Raw genomic sequence first — 19,538 nt, 5'->3', positions numbered from 1 at the left:
CCCTTCTATGATCTGAGATTTTTCCATACTACGCTGAGCATAAAAAGCCCGGTAGCAATTGCTAACACGTACATACACATGCGCGTTTTATATCCACTGCAGTGAGAATGGTTCAATTCTACCATCTCTGTTAATAGGAAACTAATGTAAGTAAGCATGTATAGTACACCGGTTAGGTTGTTATAGTTTACTAATTTAGGGTTGTCTAAAAGATTTTAAATAAGGAAATAGCAATAAAAACGACACAAATGGATGAGATTTGCATTAAGTGCTGATTTCTGTGTCAATAATTTGAAAACATTATGTACCTACCTAGGTAATTGGATTCATTATCGTGTCAATTTTGTCACATTATAGACTTTGTAACCCATGTAGGTCAATGTAACGTCTAGACTACTGCCTAGTTTACTTATCTACATAACTTGTTAGGCTACAAAGATGTAAAGTTATTTTCTTCAGTTAGTGCATTTTGTGCTCGAAATTTACATAGTACCTACAGGATTAAGGGGTGCAACTCAGTGGATGTCCTCCTGGTTTTCGAAGTCAAAAACTTTGGACATTTACCAGTAAAAATAACAGTGATTTTTTTATTTATAATAGTACCTGCATCTAGGTAATCTTCAAGGAAACTCTCTGCTGCAGCCTACTAAATTAGGAATGCTTACTTAACAGTAAACTTAAATGATAATGTATACCTTAATTCTAAAACAAATTACCTATAATCTAAACTCTAGGTAAGTACCTTAATTGGCATAATGCGGAACTGGTTTTGAAAACCCTTGTATAGCAAATGCAGTTAGGTAGGTAGTACTATGGTTTTCTAGTGTCCAGTAGTGAAAGGGAGCGTAGTCATACTCCTGTAGTGCGTATAAATTGTTAACTTAGAACTAGCAGGAACTGTGGTGTAACCGGAATCCAACACCGTAAAGTGCGATTTAGAAAGGACTGTAAGTTTCGGTATGCGATATAGCCTGAATGAAGGTAATGTAATTGTTTGATATTGTCAAATCGACGTATCCGCCTGGCCAAACGGCTTTGTACCGCAGGCTTTTTGCAAAATGAATGTTATCGAATAACATAGTGGTGCATACGTGAGCCATAGAAGTTATAAACCATGTTGATATTACTGCAATAATGTGTTACAGAGCTTTAAAAAATATAAAAGTTCTACCAGGATCTACCAAATACTAGTAAAAACGTGCATTATATCGTTTGTGTACAGGCCCTTAGGTGTCCGAAGGAAAATGAATTCTAAAATAAAATGTACAATAGTGCGTGCGTACAGTTAAACCATTTATTTTTACGTATGTAACTTAAAAAATATAAACAATAGTCTGTTGTTCTTAGTATTCTACTAATAATAACTGTCAGTCATTTGAAAAGGATATATGAGTTATCCTTTATGTCTAGTAAAATTATATTTTGATTATTAGGTGTAACGATAACATACAAGGTTTGTAAATACTAATACGGATATGTCAATATTTGTATCATTTTTTTTTTCAATTTACAATTGACAGCCTATTATTTATATTTGTTAGCAATTGAAAATGATTATGATTATTGAAAGTTTACGATGTTAAACGTCATTAAATAATAGTTAGTTTGCATTTATAATAATTTTAAGTTGTAGTACATAAATTAATCAGTTTAGCTAAGCGTTTAATTTCCGTACTAATTAAATTTAATTTATTTGTGCATGTGAACTAAACTCTGATTTTTAATTCGACGGAATTTTGACATTTCAGAAGTGTTGTCAACATTGAAACATTCCCATTATGAATGGAGAGCATTTTCACAAATTAAAAAATAATCCTTTCTTGAATTTAAGGTTTCACTTGAAAAACTAAGGTTTAAAAATGTACTGATCATTTCAAAATGGTTATTTGAATTTTTATTATCATATTTTTGAAGTTACAAAAAAAATTGGGAAATTATTTTTCTATTACTGGACTCCCTGGCCAATAATTCATGGGTTACAAACCTTTTTTATGAAAATCCTTTTGTTAATAAAATCTTAGCTTCATAAAATAAGTAATGTAACAAGATGCCAATTTTATAATGCAAGTTGATTATGACGACGATAATGATTATTGATGATCAATACATATTTTCGTTTATGATAATATGTTGTTTTACTGTGTTAAAACACGTTTTTTTTCTATTTAATCTCTAAAATGTACATAATAATTAGTGTACATTGAATTGACAAAACAAACAATAGTAAATTCTTGTAAGTTGTACTTGATGAAATTTCATTTCATATTATTTATTATTAATTCAAAGTAAAAAAGGCTTATTACATCTGAATTGTCAAAAAATGACAGCTGTCAGAATTCCGTCGAATTAAAAATCGGACTATAGGCTACGTCTAATTGGACGCATTCACAAATAGTAAAATGAAAAGGAATTAAATAAAAACAGAATAAAATTGGTGTTATGCGTATGTTATAACCCTAACTTAAAACAATTAACTACAAGTAATCTATATCACCTTATCTAATTCGTGTCATGGTAATGATTCGATTAAGCATTCACCGAGCTCCGACTGCTCAATCATTTATCATTAACATAAATGAAGCCGATCGGATACAAAGTGTAGGGTTTAGTTGCTACGGACAGTGATTTGATTTCGTCAGATTACAACTTAAATTACACGTTAAACGTTCAAGAAAAAACCGGTCAAGTACGAGTCGCGCATTCAGGGCTCTGTGACCGATTCCTTCTTTTTCAAACATCTCTTCTTTTCCTCAATCCACCTCTTTTATATTGGCTTCATTTTCTATGATCACAAATGCCTTGTGAGCTAAATTAGTTGGCAGATAAGTTACTGTGCTGCATGGGTGCCCCTGATATTACTATACGACTATAAATTTTCTGACTGTTCTAATAAATGAAACGATAACTGTATGTGAGCTTTTAAACCTACGATTACGAAAAACCTTTTTGGAGATTAGATAATATTCGTTTGGTCATTTCTAAAAGAAGGGTCTGTTCGAAAATTCATTAAGGTTTCATAATTTAATCTTTGTTAATCAATCAGTCAATTTTACGATCGCGTTGTCATTTGGGATCAAACTGGGCTGCGGTCGTTGGGTATAATCATCGATCGATACTATCTGTCAATTGATTGTTCGGGTTCGCTGGCGGCGACCGAGGCCGTTTTCTATTATGTGAAAGGGTGTGGCCTGTCCATGGCTACTGCGATTGTCCAGTGTCAATACACTTGATTGTGGGAGGCCTAATTATTTGGCATGGTTTATTCAGGTTGACCAGTCACGATGACTCTTCAAAAGTAAAGGATGTAAAAGGTAAAAAGGTGGCCGGTATTTTTTAATCAAGTGGTATTGTTAAATTAGCAAATTGTAAAACACTTGGAATGTCGATCTGGGAGAGGTGTTAACAAAAAGGTTTCATGTTTTTATTTAATTTTTGATGTGTAAACTTTTGTTTTTATAAATTGTTGATGTGTAAGTTTTAGTTGCTTTCACGTGGTTTTTTTGTTTTTAAACAAGGATACTTATTTTTTATAATCTCATGATATTATACCTATTTAATTACTTGTAATATAATAATAAGTAGTACTTACCTATTCAAATTCAGTTTTTGTCTGTCGCTAAATTCAATCGCTTCCATAACAAAAGTATCGTGTGACAAAAAACCTTCAAAATTGAATTCATTTCAAAATGATATGTCCATAGTATCAATGTCAATGTAATAAGAGGCTTGACCAATTTTTGCAAATAGCTTGGATGTAGTTTCAAGTTCCTTAAATCGAGATTGAGTCAATAGCTAAGGCGAGGCGTTTACGTTACAGTGCGGATTTAGTGTGCGTTGAAGTATGGAGTTTCATACAAAGAATACTGACCGCCTCGAGTTGATACGGATACGATCACTTTCCGGGTTAATATCGTTTCAGCCAAATGACGTCCACTGCTGGACAAAGGCCTCCCCCAAGGATGAAATGTTCTACGACATAAAATCATTGATTTTTGTTCCCACTGCAAATTGAAACTGAAATATCTGTGCAAAAGTAAAAAATCAGGATTTTGGGCTAGTGATGAAACAAGTAGGAATTAAAATGCCTTTTTACTTAAACAAATAAAAACTTGAATGGAAAAGATTTTTGAAACCACATTGTCTGACCAGTGACCGAGCGAATGGACATTTCCTCAACGTGACCGGACATGTTGGTCATTGTTGCTGACGTCACGTTTAATTTTAATTGCATCTAGGTACGTTGACTGGTGATTTACCTTCGAACTCCTCCTATGTTCTAACTTCGAACTTCTCCTATATTCTTTTCATTAATTTTGTTGCGGGTCCAATGACAGTTTAATTTTCCTTCCCCAAGATAAACTTGACTTCACTGGTTGGATTTTTATTGGCGGTTAAGCTGTAGATACTGGCTCCACAGGAGTTGCAGCGGTGGGAACGAGATGTGGGAGTAGTCCAGTAACTAGTGATTTACAATAATACACCAAAAGACAATGCCGGAAATTGGCGTCTTTTTTTTTTCGCGCGGCCATCGACCAATCCTTGTTTTTTGATTACAAAATAGTGTAATAAACCAAACTTAGTATGACATGTATACCTCTAAACTCAGTCTGAACTGAGTTACGAGCATCAGAAGTTTGATGATTTTCATACTAGATTTGCTGTTTGGGCGTAAGTTTTGTAAGAAATTGCAACAAAATAATGACATTGTGTGTGTAAACAAACAATACCATCCATTAAAGGCTCCAGACATCAGTATGCAGCAGAATCAGCGCAATAAAAAAATAGCGCAATATTTTGTTGCAATTTCTTACAAAACTTGCGCGCAAAAAGCAAATCTAGTATGAAAATTATTAAACTTCTAATGGTCGTAACTCAGTTCAGACTGAGTTTAGAGGTATACATGCCATAGTAAGTTTGGTTTATTACACTATTTTGTAATCAAAAAACAAAGTTTGGTCGATGGCCGCGCGAAAAAAAAAAAGACGCCACTTTCCATACAAAATCTGGCATTGCCATTTCTATGGCGTTACAGGTGCGAAGCGTATACTTCCCTCGAGAGCTGCTGCGGCCGGCCTCCCTGCTGACCAACATCGTGTTGGACGACACGAGGGCGCAGTCCACGCGGCTGTCGGCTACATGTGACAACATATTCGCGTACATCAGTGACACCGTGGCTCCAGGTATGGCTTTTAAATCTTACAACTGGACTTCCTAAACCAACACGCTGGGCGCCACAGGGCTCTCCTGTGAACCTTGAACAATAAAATGTGTCTATCAGCGGTCTATTTGGCGGTCAGCGAAAGATAAGGGGAGTTTTTTGAGAGTTCAGTATGCTACACTAAGCTAAAGGCAGTGTCCATAAGTCTACTTGGTCTGTTAAGTCGTTGTTTGACAGAGCGACTAAGGCCCGATTGGACCAAACTTTTATCCGAGAATAACTCCTGGTATAACTGGCACATTGACAGTTTCAGTATGGGAAATATGTCAAAATGTCGAATAACTGACGATTTATTCTGAGATTAATATTTACTCTTGTTTGGTCGAAGTCACCCTAACTAGTATTTATTAGTTGGGTCTCTAAGTATTCATTACACAAGTGTACATAACTTTAATAGTTCTCTTGTCACTAGTTTAAAATAATCACTAGTTCAACTACTGCTTATTGGACCGTTTAGTGAACGAACTAGTGAGAACAGAGGACTTTTTTTTAATGTTTTCTATAAGTGAAAATAAATTATTAAACTTTTATAAAATCAATAAATGATTATTACCAAGAATTTAATAAAAAAGGAACATGGCGATTTTACAACGATTTCTATTACCTGATGAAGTATAAATTTAATATTTGAAGCTGCGTAGCTAATTAAGGAGAACGGATATTAATAAATTGATCTCATGTCCGTTTAATCCGATACTGCTCAGCTGAGTAATTTAATTAATTCCTGTGTTGGAAACAAGCATTAATTTTATATAACAAAATTCATGAAATAATATATCTTTAACTGAAATTGAGCCAGCATGTATGTCTATAAAGCATTGTAGCGGAAATAAGTAGTTCAACTTTTATAACATGCATTCTTGAAATTCCCTATACTGCTGTAGCATATCACTTTCTACCGCGAGATAAAAGCGCTTATTGCCATTGTAAAATTATGCAGGGTCAGCTATTTCTTACAGGATTTTTAACTGTGAACTTGCTAAGTACCTACAGCTTCTTCTATGTCGATTAGATTAAATTAACTAGATACAATAAACCAATAATGTTACATTAACATTCATCCCCGGTTTTAAACCCGCAAACATTGCTGGCGTTGTAGTATTCCGATACATTACTAAACCACAAAACAATTTAAAGTAGTTTAAAAAAAACCTAACAACATTTTAATCCTAAGTCGTTTAAGTGTTGTCATTTAATTGCACCATTGTGTTCTGCGAAACACCTACAATCCTACATCGTACAACGCATCTACAGTTCCTCGAGTGCGTGAAAGTGATATTTTTTACGCGACAACTCATGTTCATTCAAGAGTGTTACCTAACAAAGCAATAACACGCACTACTAATCGAGTTTCCACTACGTGAGAAATATTACTCGTTTGTAGGTAACTGGGCCCTGCATCTCGATATGACGTCTTTAATACAACATTAACGCAATCACACGTGTACAAACCATTTAGCAGTGCGTAATTATACGTTTGAGATCAAACTTCGTAACATTGCATTGTTATTCAAATTGGCGAAGTGTACGAACACTCGCAACTACGGTTTCTTACAACAAGATGTATGTTGCATATTTTTTTTTAGGCATTATGCTGGTTAAGTGTCCTCTCTAAGGGACTAAACAAATATTGGCATAGAGTCGATTATGTCAAAATTATTTGGCCGATTAGGCGATAAGTAAGTCCAGTTAAAATAATAACCGCGCATCTATTTTTGTTGTTAATTGGGATTTCCAATTGTTTTTGTCATTTATTGTGTTAATTATGACGTGACAGCCGAAATATTTTCGCAATAAATCACGATTAACCAAATAACATGTTAAGTAACGTTAACATGAGCGTAGTTGATAGGATGCCTCAATTATGTGTTCGGCTTTAAATACCACTTACACAAATCGTTCTTGGGCCAAAATAAGACACAAAAACTTGCAATTAACGCGCCTATTATCGAGTATGGACAAATTGGCGTGTTTGTAACTTTGTTTGAGGCACATGTTTCGCTACTTAGGGCTCGGTGGACTGTGTCGCCGGTGGAGCTGCTTTCTCAAAAAATTGTGACGTAACCTTCACTGAGCTTGTCAAGAAAATACTAATTAATTGTAAAACAGGTTAGATACATTGTATTTAGCAACAGGCCGTAACAAGTGCGTGTGACTAAATAATAGGTGCAAAGATGAATTAGGTTGTTCCACTGGATTGTTTTGCATTTTGGTGTGAGCCACATAACAACTCGATACATTGCATCATTGACACCTCGAAGGAAATGAGATTAATTAGGCGCAATTAAAAATAATGAACATTTTTTGTTGAGAAAGTTATCATGATTCTCAACTCTCTTCACATACTTACACCTCTAAAAACTTCTTTTTTATATTAATTAATTAGTAATGATGTTAGGCAATTTTATAAAATGGGAAATTTATAAAATAACTTAATATTATATCATGTTAGCAAATACTCGCGTAATATTATAATAATATTTATTGGTGGTTTCGATATAATGACGAATTATTTTGAAAAAATCTATGGCTTTGTGTTGTCAAAATTTGGTTGGATAAACATGTTCACTAAGGCGGGTTTTAGAATCGCGCTGATCGTCGGCGCTGACAGATCAATATGTATGTAATTGAAGGGAACGTTACTGAGTGACGCCTGATCGCTCGGCGTCGACGCTTCATACATTTCGGCTGTCAGCGTTGACGGTCAGCGTGCGTCAGCGTGACTCTAAAACCAGCCTAATAACAAGGAAGTTTTCAGATCAGATTGTCCTTTCTTTTTAAAACCTTGTTAACCCTTTTTATATCAACTGTTTCAGGAATCATCGTATACGACGGTAGGCGCGACAACGCGTGGCGGGTGACCCACGCCTCCATGTACCCCGACCCTGACCTGGGCGAGTATGACATCGGCGGAGAGAAGTTCACCCTTATGGACGGCATCGTGGGCCTGGCCCACTCGCCCACGCAGGGCCTGCTATATTACCAACCTTTGGCCACAGACAGGTTAATATACTCTTACTCTTTACTGATTTAGTACTTTATTTGCTGAGCGAAATTTCGTCAATGAGGGCTATCGTTTTAGTACTTATTTAGCAGTTAGCACCACTGTGCACTGGCGAGTGACAAGACCTTACCTACTTCTACATGACGTTATCATGTAAGCCTAGCGATAAGCAATTATCACGCTATTTTATCGATTTTGCCCATACATTTTGACGTGTCGATAAGAGTATATCACGGCGCGCACCCTAGCCCGCCTGGTGAGTGAAAATTCGGTGGTCCTCCTACTTCGACAGTAGCGTCAAGTAGCGGTAAGAACCGCTTCAACGCTCTCAAAACGCTACTGTCTTAACCATCAGCGAGTGACAGGACCTTACTATACATACACTACTCTATAGTGGCGCCAACTGGCGACGGCAAATACGATAGCCCTCATCTAAGTGGCAAAAGCCAAATGGTGTCGATTTGCAATTCGAGGAATGCTCTAGTTCGATACCTTCTTAAAGGTTTCAAAACTACGTCCCCTATTGTGTGTGATTGATCGATGATCTTTATTATTGTTATGTAATAGTATTTACACTATCTAGGCAAGTTGTTATATCAAATAGAAAGTGGTATACGAAAACATGTTGACACACAAATCGTGCAATACATTTTTATCCGCGGCGAAAAGCAAATGACATAATGTGATCATAGAGACTCACATGCAAAATTTTGCTTAGTTTGCATAAAAAACTAATTGCGAGTATTTTTGAAACGCAGAATGTCTTCTTGTACAATTGAAAATTTCTCTAACGTAGCGTCGTCGTTTTCTGTGAGTGTAACGCTTTAATTTCAGTTAACTACTTTAAAAATAATCTTAATCCTTTTTATTACGTGGCGTTGAGAATGAAAATCGAACTTTATTTCCAAATTGCAGAGTATTCAGTGTATCAACAGCAGTATTGGCTGCGGGTCCTCCCGCTGAAGGCACAGACCTGCCCGTGAATCTCGTGGGCCGCAAGTCGTCCCAAGGCCTGGGCATTGCAGTGGACCCACGAGACGACACCATCATCTTCAGTCCTATCTCCGAGACTGCTATTGCTGCCTGGAACCCAATTACCAATTCACACAAGTAAGATTAATTTGTATGAAGGCAATCAATTGCAATGTGCACTTCAACTTACACATATATACAGTGTGTTTGGGATAGGGCTAGCGATAATTAAAGGCGATGTTGTGATGTCAATTTTATCGACAAAAGTGCCCCCAAAACGTGCCCGGCAAAACTGAATTTTTTGACAAAAACTAAAATTCATTAATTTTTTTAAAGTTTTTCGGTCATTATTTTTCATTTTTGTGTTTTTACACATATTATTGGCTTACAAATGCATTTTTTATTTATCTGTAAGACGGGCATATAAGAAAAACAATCAATTTTTAGGTAGAGTCACATAAACATTAAGCCCACTTCTTCTCTTGGAATGGGGGGTTCCAAGAGGAGGGGGGTGGGCCCACATATGGGGGCATTTTTGTCGATAAAATTGACATCACAACATCGCCTTAAATTATCGCTAGCCCTATCCCAAACACATTGTAGATATATACCTGTTTTGTTCATAATAAATTCAAGTCTAATATCACTTAAACACATTTAGTTCCTACGAGTATACATCCTATATGGAAAAATTTTGATTCTAGTATGTATAAGTAAACTCACAACCTTTATTTACACAATTTTATTGTTATTATTGTATAATTGTATTTTCTGATAGAGTTGTATTTAACATAAAATTCAAATAAATCAAAACAATAAATATCAATTGTTAAGGTATGCTAATTGCTAGTACTAGTATTCAATCATGCTATTATTTGGCCCGTATGATTCAATTATAATTTGTTTCATTCGATTTCCTTTTTGCGAAAAATCGTGATACACGTTTCAGCTTAGTAAGTGGAAATTCCTGCCCTTGATGTTATCATACGTATAATCAGGTAAAATCATATTTCATTTCATATTTACGCGATATGAAATTATTGTGAATACATTTTCTAATGGTTTATTGGTTTTTACCAAGGTGAATAATTTTGCGGGATAAATCATTGAACAAAATATGTAGAGTCACATTGATGGGTTGGTGTGGGTTTTGTACACGAAGCTTTTAGAAAATTTCAAGGTACCTACTAACTTCTTTTAGCATGTTATTTTTAAGAAATCGAATAGACCCCTTACAATAGGTAACCTTATTAATTATTATTGTATGTTCTATTTTTCATTGTGATCTCTAAACTTTTCTCTCTCTCTTTTTGGTAGACTACTGGCCATCGACCCCGAAAAGCTTCAGTTCTGTGCGGAGGTGAGGTGGGCGGAGCGAGACAACGGAGCTGTGTGGGCGCTATCCACTCGTTTCCACAAGTTCTTCCGACGTGCTGTTTCTAAACATGAGGTAAAATAGGCCTATGAGGAATAAAGAAGAGAAGAGCAAAGAATATTTTTTATAAGACATAAAAACTTTACAATAAAAGGCAGAGATAACTTGAAAGCAAATTAGTGAAGTTTAGACGATGGTTTGAAAGAATGTTTTCTGTTGATTGTATTAACAGTTAACAGAACCATTACATTTAATGGAATATAACCACGTTATACTTATTCAAAGTAACGCAATCAACTTGTATTGACCCTGCCCTTGATATGAACTGCAAATTGAAATGATCAGTTCATGCAATCGTATTTGTTGCGATATGTTCAAATAAAACTAAACACGTCTTGTTTCATGCAGCTGCTGCAGCTGCTTTTGTTGCACGATGGAAAGTGAATCGCGGTAGATTAAACTTCAGTTAGGCATTCTTTTTTATTGTTTGTATTTTTAGACCCAACCCTATCTATCATCATCTTTTCCTTTCAGATCAACATTCGTGTTGTCCGCATCCCTGAAAGCGGATTCGCGTCCCTTCAACCGCACATCCTGAGGAGAGCCGCTCGTCAATTCAATGCTACCCGCTACTAAAGGGTGTCGTAACAACAGTACACACTGAGAGGTCAATAACGTTATAATTACAGATAAAAAACCTGCCATGTTTTCGGCCAGTGTTCCATAGATATGGTTTTGTTTAAGGAATTTAAAAATAATATTAAATCCTCTTTGAACCTGTTGAAAATACCCCTGACATTATGGTTCTGTAAGACTATTACAATAGTTAAATTTTATGTAAGTACGAAAATTATAACAGTCATGAATTGACCATGACCGTGATCATACCAGTGAAAGATTTATTAGTGTTAAAGCATACTTATCTAAGTGCAGATTTAGTAGACAGTATCTATTATTATGTAAGGTTCAGGTCGTATAACTTAACTTAGATTCCTTAACAAGCTATATTTACTGAATCACGCGAGAGTGGTAATAATTTGAGTGCCAAGAACTTAATGATTTATCAGACTATCCAAATTTTAACGTATATCACGTTATTGTAATGTAATTATGACGCATTTTCGTCTGTAATAACAATAACACAATTTGCACATGTGTTTTTGTATGAAAAACAAATTGTCTTGTATATAGGTAGGTAGCTTGGGTGAATACTCTTTATTTAAGGTATACAAATGAACCAAAATATTCGTTCGGCCATGCTTAGGGTAGGGGTACACCAACCCGAATAAATTTCAAAATGAGTAGTCGCTAATCACTTGAAATATTTTAATTTTAAAATATATTTTTAAAATTTTACAATTATTTTTATTAATGGAAGGTAAATCTCGGAATCGGTTATTTTGTATGTCAGAAACTACAGGCCACATAATAGTATTCGATACTGGTCACAATGAGGGCTATCGTTTTTATACTTAACAGTTGGCACCCCTGGCGATTGACAGGACCTTACTCTACAGTGGCGCCATCTTGATAAGTGCAAATGCGATAGTCCTCCTACCACTTTAGCGCTCACCAGCTGGCGCCACTGTCTTCGCTACTAGCAAGTGACAGGGCCTTACTCTACAGAGGCGCCAACTGGTGAGCGCTAAAACGATAGCCCTCATTGAAGGGGTGAGTGGACAAAGGTCTTAACTAACAAAATGAGTTATGAGTGTTTGAAAATGTTGATCTGCTCATACCACATTAATTTGAATCCTGAAATGTATGAATGCTTGTCAGATAACACCTTTGTTAAGGTTTGACACGTAACAAAATTGCGTGTTTTGAGCTCATTAGTCGATTTTATCATCACTTAAAACCTATGTTCATGCAAAAAAGTAGATTCTTCAGTTTTGTCAGATAACACCTTTGTCCACTCACCCCTTCAATTAACCACTAGGCACTCTTATCCTAATATAATCTAGGATTTTTGAAATAAAAAAAAAACTTATTTTGCGGATATTAAGGTGGCATTGTAAATTACTCGGTTCCCGAGCCCTTGTCTTCATCTTATTGTAAATATTTTTTATTTTCTTCTTTCGTTCATCTTACTAAACGCTTAGAATTATGTTGCTGCAAGCCAATTTAAAGATAAATATTTAATATTATTGTTCAATTGGCGTTTTCTAGTTCATAACAAGTATTAAAAATAGTCAAATTACCTTAACGAAAATGTTGTACCCTAGGTACGAATGTATGTATATTAGGTATATTCTATGTTTTTCAGTATAAAACCGTTTTAATCTCAACTAGTAGGTAAAAAATAATTTGTATGAAATCAGTTAAAAGAAAAGTTAAATATGTGGTTACAATAGTTTTGCAGCAAAATTTAGTCTAATTTAATGTGATGCCTAAAACTCCTTTCTAGTAAAATACACATTCACTTGTTTAAATTAGAGCCCGTATCAAGTAGGTCAAGGGACACTATTATTTTTATTCTAGTGTTTTCCCCCTATACTTTAAGATACCTAATTATTGCCATGTTCATCATTTATTATTACATAATGTGCTATGTGCGAGGAATTTCATTCGTCCATCTTGTTTACTGGTTCACATACAAAACACGTATAACAGGTGTATAAGACAATGGATCAGAACCTTGAAACTGTTTATTTAGACTGATATGATTACACGAAAATGCTTATAAATTCCGGCTTTTTGAAAAAATAATCTGCTTCCTCGAAGTTTTTTGTTTATATTTTTTCACAATAATTGTCACAATTTGGATTGCTTACGTCGTTCCAAAATGGTTAAATTACCTTGTACCTACCCAATAATGTAATTGTATGTGCAAAAATATTTACGTTACCTCTTAGTGCAAGTGAAAGTTACCAATCGATGCCATTTACCTAAGGGTACCAATTTATTTTAACTATGTCCCTGTGATATAATTGAAATTGAAGACTTCAGTGATATTTTTCTGACAAAAATGTACAAAATGTTTCGTTCCAAAATCAACAACTTTAAAAAGCTACTTTTGGACGGACACTCAAAAAGAAAAATATTGCTGAATTGATTTTTTGGGATAAAATAATTTTATGAATTTTATACCGATACATAGTTGCTTTTAAATTATAAAATAAATACATTGCGTGCCTATTGGTCCATGGGCGGATATCGACGATTTTAATGTTCCAAAATGTCCTATATCATAATCTATTCTAACATTTTATTGCAACCAATGGTAGGTACTACACAAAGTTAGTACTTGTTTGGGGAAAATTAAGTGTCACCTCTAATGTATTACCTTCAATTGAAGGTGGTTTTTCTTATCACTATTGCATGTCATTTAGCAATTAAATGTAAACCGATTAAAAAGAAAAATAAATTCACTACAATAAACGCGTTTGACGCACAATTAATTAATTAGCTAGGTAGGTAAATAATAATTAAACAATTTAAAAAATAAAAATATTTATAAGACATTTTATAAATAAATAAACTCAATTCACAGCTATCAGTTTATTATCACATTACAGCTTTTATTGCTTACCGTATTTATAATGTTTTGTGTGTAATAACTACATTTTGCTAGCGATAATTTAATTTTACGAGATGTGTAATTGATCACAGTAATGGATTGTACTTTTTTAATTAAGTGTGAAATGTCTTAAGAAATTAATAATTCGTTTGCCTATGTAACTTATGCCTACAGTTTTTTTCACAACTGGTACTGAGTTTGTACTTTTTTATTATTTTTAAATAAACTATTTATTTACATTTGTCTTTTTTTAAGAAACACCATTTTAATACAGGTGAATAGGTATGTCAAGATATTTTATATAAAATAACTCATAACACAAGTCGATAATTAAGTAAAAAATATGTGTGGTACCTACTTATTTTGTTTTACTTTCTTACATTTAATTTATTTTCAGTTGGTAATAATTTTATTTATTTGGATTTTTGATCCAATTTTTATTTTAATTTCCAAGAGTGATGAGGTAGATATGTGAGATAGTTTTTACTTACTATGTAGCAAACTGAAAAAAAAATCAATATCTAGTTCTATTCTAGGCGCTTCATCATTCATATCAAGCATGCAAACATGGTAGAGACTTACTCTATTTTGCTATTGAGGGGATTTTTTGAACCACGCGTTGATTCATTGGTGCCATATTGCTCATTAAAAACATAATTACTAATCTTTTGTTGATAAGTCGCAAAGCATGCCATTGTAAGTCAATCGAGAGTCGTGACTGCTTGCTAGTATATTATGTTTGGCCTACTAAATGCAAAGTGGGGAAATACGTACGTACTTAAGGCACTTATGAGTACTGATAAATACCACCTTAAACAGCATCTCGCATGGTGAAAGTACCTTATGAATCGCCCCCATTATCGTAGGTATCACGGGGTTTTCCCGAAGAAATTAATCGCACTTAGGAAATTGATCGCCAATCTGACTAACTTAGTTTTGTTTTGTAATCTTGATAACATCCCAAGTAAACGGCGCGTTCAAGGCATAGGTACGTCTGTGGTTGGTACGTACAGATGACAGTGATCAAATAATTAACAGTAGTTATTACGAGTATTAGGTACATCATAATTACTTGTATAACCGCTTTTAAATGAGACAGGACCGCGGTTTCTGAATTTTAATTATATCAAATATTTTACCTCACATGATCAACATTTGCATAATATTTAGGGGAGAGTTCGGTATATTGTACCGCCGGGTAAATTGTACCACCCTCATATTTCGTAAAGTATTTATTGAATGTCTGTAATTGCAACACTCAGCGATACACAACTAAATTAAATTATTATCGGCCATTTGGTGACGAACACGTGAGTTTTATTTTGAAAAGTATTTTTTCATTGTTTTCAAGTAACTTTTGACAATGCATGTTTAGTTTGTAATTTTGTTAAATTTAATCACAGGGTGTTTCTAATATATTATTTAGAAGCGTAAATTAGTGTGGATTACAATTATTTGAAAAATTTTTCGGTATTTATAAGCTATATTTTTTACCGATTTTTTAAAAGTTTCACCTAGTCGGCTAAATTGTACCACATCAAGTTGTATGGAACTTTACCAAAGGATTTTGATTTTTTTTAGTTAATCATATTTTGAAGTTATAATAGCGTAGTTATGTTTGATTAACAATAAATGAAAGCAAAAGACTAGATCAGGTACAAGTGTGCGTTACGATAATTGGAATTACAAAACTTTTACTCAAAATCGTCATAACGTGTAAAACAATATCGATTGTCAATGTTATTAACTACTGTTCCTTTTCGTTACCTAATTTGTTAAGAATGTATCGTATAATATTTTACCATAGTTTTTTTATAGGCTTGAAATTTATTGAAATCCAATTTAGTAACCCTGTGGTACAAATTATCGAACCGGTTGGCTAAATTGGACCGAAGCTCTGAACTCGTATTTTGTTGATTTGTGCTAAATGAACAAAAAATATGTTGATTAATACCTATGAAATAGTAAGTTGAATAATTTCTCTTTAATTATATACCATGAACATTAGCAAAAACAAAAGAAAACTATGTGTAAAATGGGATTGAAAAAAACTGGTCCAAATTACCGGACTCTCCCTTATTACTAGCGGCCGCCCGCGACTTCGTACGCGTGGATCCCGTTTTACCCCCTTCATCTAATCTTACGCGGTTTAGATTTTTTCATACAAATGTTTTTTCCCTCTAACTCCCGTTCCCGTGGGAATTTTGCAATATCCCGTTGTAACTAAGCTTTAAGTTTACTAAGGTACCTGCATGCCTAATTTCAAGCGTCTAACTTAAGCGGTTTAGATTTTTCATACAAATGTTTTTTCCCGCTAACTCCCGTTCCCGTGGGAATTTTGCAATATCCTGTTGTAACTAAGCTTTAAGTTTACTAAGGTAGGTGCCCGCATGCCAAATTTCAAGCGTCTAACTTAAGCGGTTTAGATTTTTCATACAAAAGGATTTTCCCGCTAATTCCCAGGAGGAGCCCAGGAGTACCTACGAAGAATAATTGTACCAAGTTTCGTTAAAATCCGTCGAGTAGTTTTTGTTTCTATAAGGAACATACAGACAGACAGACAGACAGACAGACAGACAGACAGACAGACAGACAGACAGACAAAAATTTTACTGATTGCATTTTTGGCATCAGTATCGATCACAAATCACCCCCTGATAGTTATTTTGAAAATATATTTCATGTACAGAATTGACCTCTCTACAGATTTATTATAAGTATAGATTTCCAACGAATAGTACTATAATGGACATAGCCATTTCAACACAAGCGTACATTTTGTAAAAACTATCGTTAAAAACTCGTTTGATGTATAAACATAAGTTTTATCAAAATATCTCTTAACGTTTCTTGAAAATCAGTTCCAATTAGCTGGGGATTAAAATAGCACTATTTTAATGCCATTTTAGGAAAATAAGGGAAAATAAGTACATTGCAAACAACAATAAAAAGAGTCGAATACCTATTAGGCAAACGGGTTTATTCAACCGCTAATTCTCATATAGACTGGTATCCGGTCATTGTTTAGATAACGTCTCTGTGTGGAACTAATCGACAGCTATTCGTCGTGGGACACCCCCAATGAATGACACAAATCATGTACGTGTTGACACAGTTGAACAGATTTGACAAAATGAGAGCTAGTTGACAGAAAAAGTGTGGAATGAACATGCATAATATTAAAGTACCTTTATCTCTATTTCGTCCAAGATTTCTTCAAAATTGTGCATCGACGCATTAATTTCCTGCAGTATCTTTTCATGAGTTTTCAGCTGTGTGAACCTGAAAGTATATTATGTTTATTTATTCGAGGGTTGTTAAATAAGTCTAATTTATGACGTCTCGTATTTTCTACGCCTTCAACCGATTGTTCTAAAATTCAACAAATAAATTGTTAATTAACTGTCGACTGAAAAATTGGCCTTAATTATACCTACTTTAGCGTCCTATCTATATTGAAATCAATTCAGTTTATAATTATTTTGTGTGATTGAAACGTAATAATCCTAGGGATGGCGTGACTTCTTTTCTATGACGTCTTTTAGCTGTTACAAAGTAAGTGACCTAAAGTGTTAATATGTATTCAGTTCTCTACAGTCTACAGCAACCAGTAGAGTGCCTATCGCCTATTATTTTCATGGAGCAGTCATCGTTTGACAAATGATATGAATCTTTCCGGGTTGCCACAGTAACATTTACTCCTTAAATTAAGATATAAATTAAATAATAAGTGGGTTTAATTTTGACGCCTATTAATCAAATTATATAAAAAGTAACCATATTATCATAAATGAAAGTAATTATATTGATACAGGATTATCAAAAAAAATTAAATGACAATTTTAATATAATATGCCTTATGTTCTTCAGAATAAGCCTTTTACACGAGTCCACCTAAGTATCAACGCACCTTTTCAAATAAACAAATAATTTTCTAACCACGTGCCCATCGACCTTTCTTTAACAAAATAAAATAGATAAGAAAATTAATTAAAGTATTTTTCCACTGTCGACATCGTCAGGGGAAAAATTACATAGGTAATTGCCCATTCGTTTAATCTAAGTTAGTGATGTTTAGCCTTCTTTTGTTTTATCGACTACTTTCAATAAACGTGGTGTCACAATACTTCAGGTTTTAAATCACTAAAGATATTTCTAACACTAGCAAAACGAGATTAAAAGTCAGGACATTATGTTTTCAAAATAGATTAAATGAAGCCCTTTTGGTACATTTTGTTAGTTACGTTTAAATTAAAATAGTTTTTTATCTTTATGATCCATCCTTTCAGTATCTCTGCTACCACTACCAGTTTTCCGATATCGATGCAATTCATACAATCTCTATTATATTCTCAAGATAAAAGTTTGTTTTTTGTTAAACAGTAAAAACTCACTTTAACTTTAACTTTAACTTTAAAATTTAATCATGATGTAGAGCTAACTAGTAATTAGTACCTACTTTAATAAATACTAAAAACTTCGCTAATGTATAATTACATATTATGCTGTGTGGCACAACATGTGATCTGATGGGTGTTGATAAAATACCTAAGTATACATATACTAGTAGGTATATGCCGTTTCCTCTTTGCCATGAAACGTAATGTAGTACATAAGAATACTTTATATTGTAATTCGAACTTTTTTCAAGAACCTAGGTAGGTATTTGACAGCACACTCACTTACCCACCAGAGGTTAAGTAGTATAGGGTGATAGATAAGATACATAGACCTCTATCCTTTGATTTCCATAAATCCTCCGTAAGGATTAGCGAAAAAAAAAAGATATTTTTAATCATCTCATGAACATTACGAGTATATTAGCAACATTAGCAATATCACCTGTTTCAGTAACAACATGTTTTTCTGTTATTGTTGTGAAATTATTAACGCATTATACGAGTAGAGCTAAAGTTGAACCTGCGTAATTATTAATTGTATGAAGATGTTTTAAAATTACGTACGTTAATAGTAATAGATTATTTACAACTGGAAATTTACTTAAATGAAGAATTACACAATGAAACTAGTAACGCTCATTGATTATAAGCTATTGTATATTAATTATTCGGTAGATTTTTATGTAGTAGGTATTATGTACTAGTAGGTATGTAGTAGGTATACTAAGCATTTAGAAAGACAAAAAGTGTTTTGTATCATAATTTATTTAATGACTTTAATTTATGATGATTACCACTTCCAATGCATAGACTAAATACTTCAAATTTAATTACTTAGTTTTATAATTATCAAGTTTAATAAAATACATCTCTCATTTGCACATGTGTCCGTTTAGCCAAGATCTGCCAGTTAAATTTGAGGTTTAAAATTGTTCTGAATAGAAATAAATTAAATTAAATTGAATATTGTGTTGCTGTACGTTTAAGTTTCACATTTTGTCAAAGTCCACTTTTGCATGCCGTGGCAGCCTGTAATTAAGATAGCACCT

At 33.9% G+C, this 19,538-nt stretch overlaps 1 protein-coding gene across 1 annotated transcript in view; it reads left to right on the top strand.

Moving 5' to 3' along the window:
• Nucleotides 1–11,988, top strand: part of Y-e (yellow-e) — a 38,047-nt gene extending 26,059 nt beyond the window's left edge. Inside the window, exons 4-8 of the mRNA XM_028318857.1 lie at nucleotides 5,033–5,180; nucleotides 8,035–8,221; nucleotides 9,138–9,332; nucleotides 10,512–10,644; nucleotides 11,104–11,988. Of these exons, the coding sequence (XP_028174658.1) occupies nucleotides 5,033–5,180; nucleotides 8,035–8,221; nucleotides 9,138–9,332; nucleotides 10,512–10,644; nucleotides 11,104–11,205 (765 nt within the window). The 3' untranslated portion in view covers nucleotides 11,206–11,988. The remainder of the gene's footprint in view (nucleotides 1–5,032; nucleotides 5,181–8,034; nucleotides 8,222–9,137; nucleotides 9,333–10,511; nucleotides 10,645–11,103) is intronic.
• The last annotated feature ends 7,550 nt before the right edge of the window (nucleotides 11,989–19,538 follow it).

This window comes from Ostrinia furnacalis, unplaced genomic scaffold (genome assembly GCF_004193835.3).
Source record: "Ostrinia furnacalis isolate ACB-3 unplaced genomic scaffold, ASM419383v2 OfSCF7018, whole genome shotgun sequence".
Lineage (NCBI taxonomy): Eukaryota > Metazoa > Arthropoda > Insecta > Lepidoptera > Crambidae > Ostrinia > Ostrinia furnacalis.
This window is presented reverse-complemented; position numbering and strand designations above follow the sequence as displayed.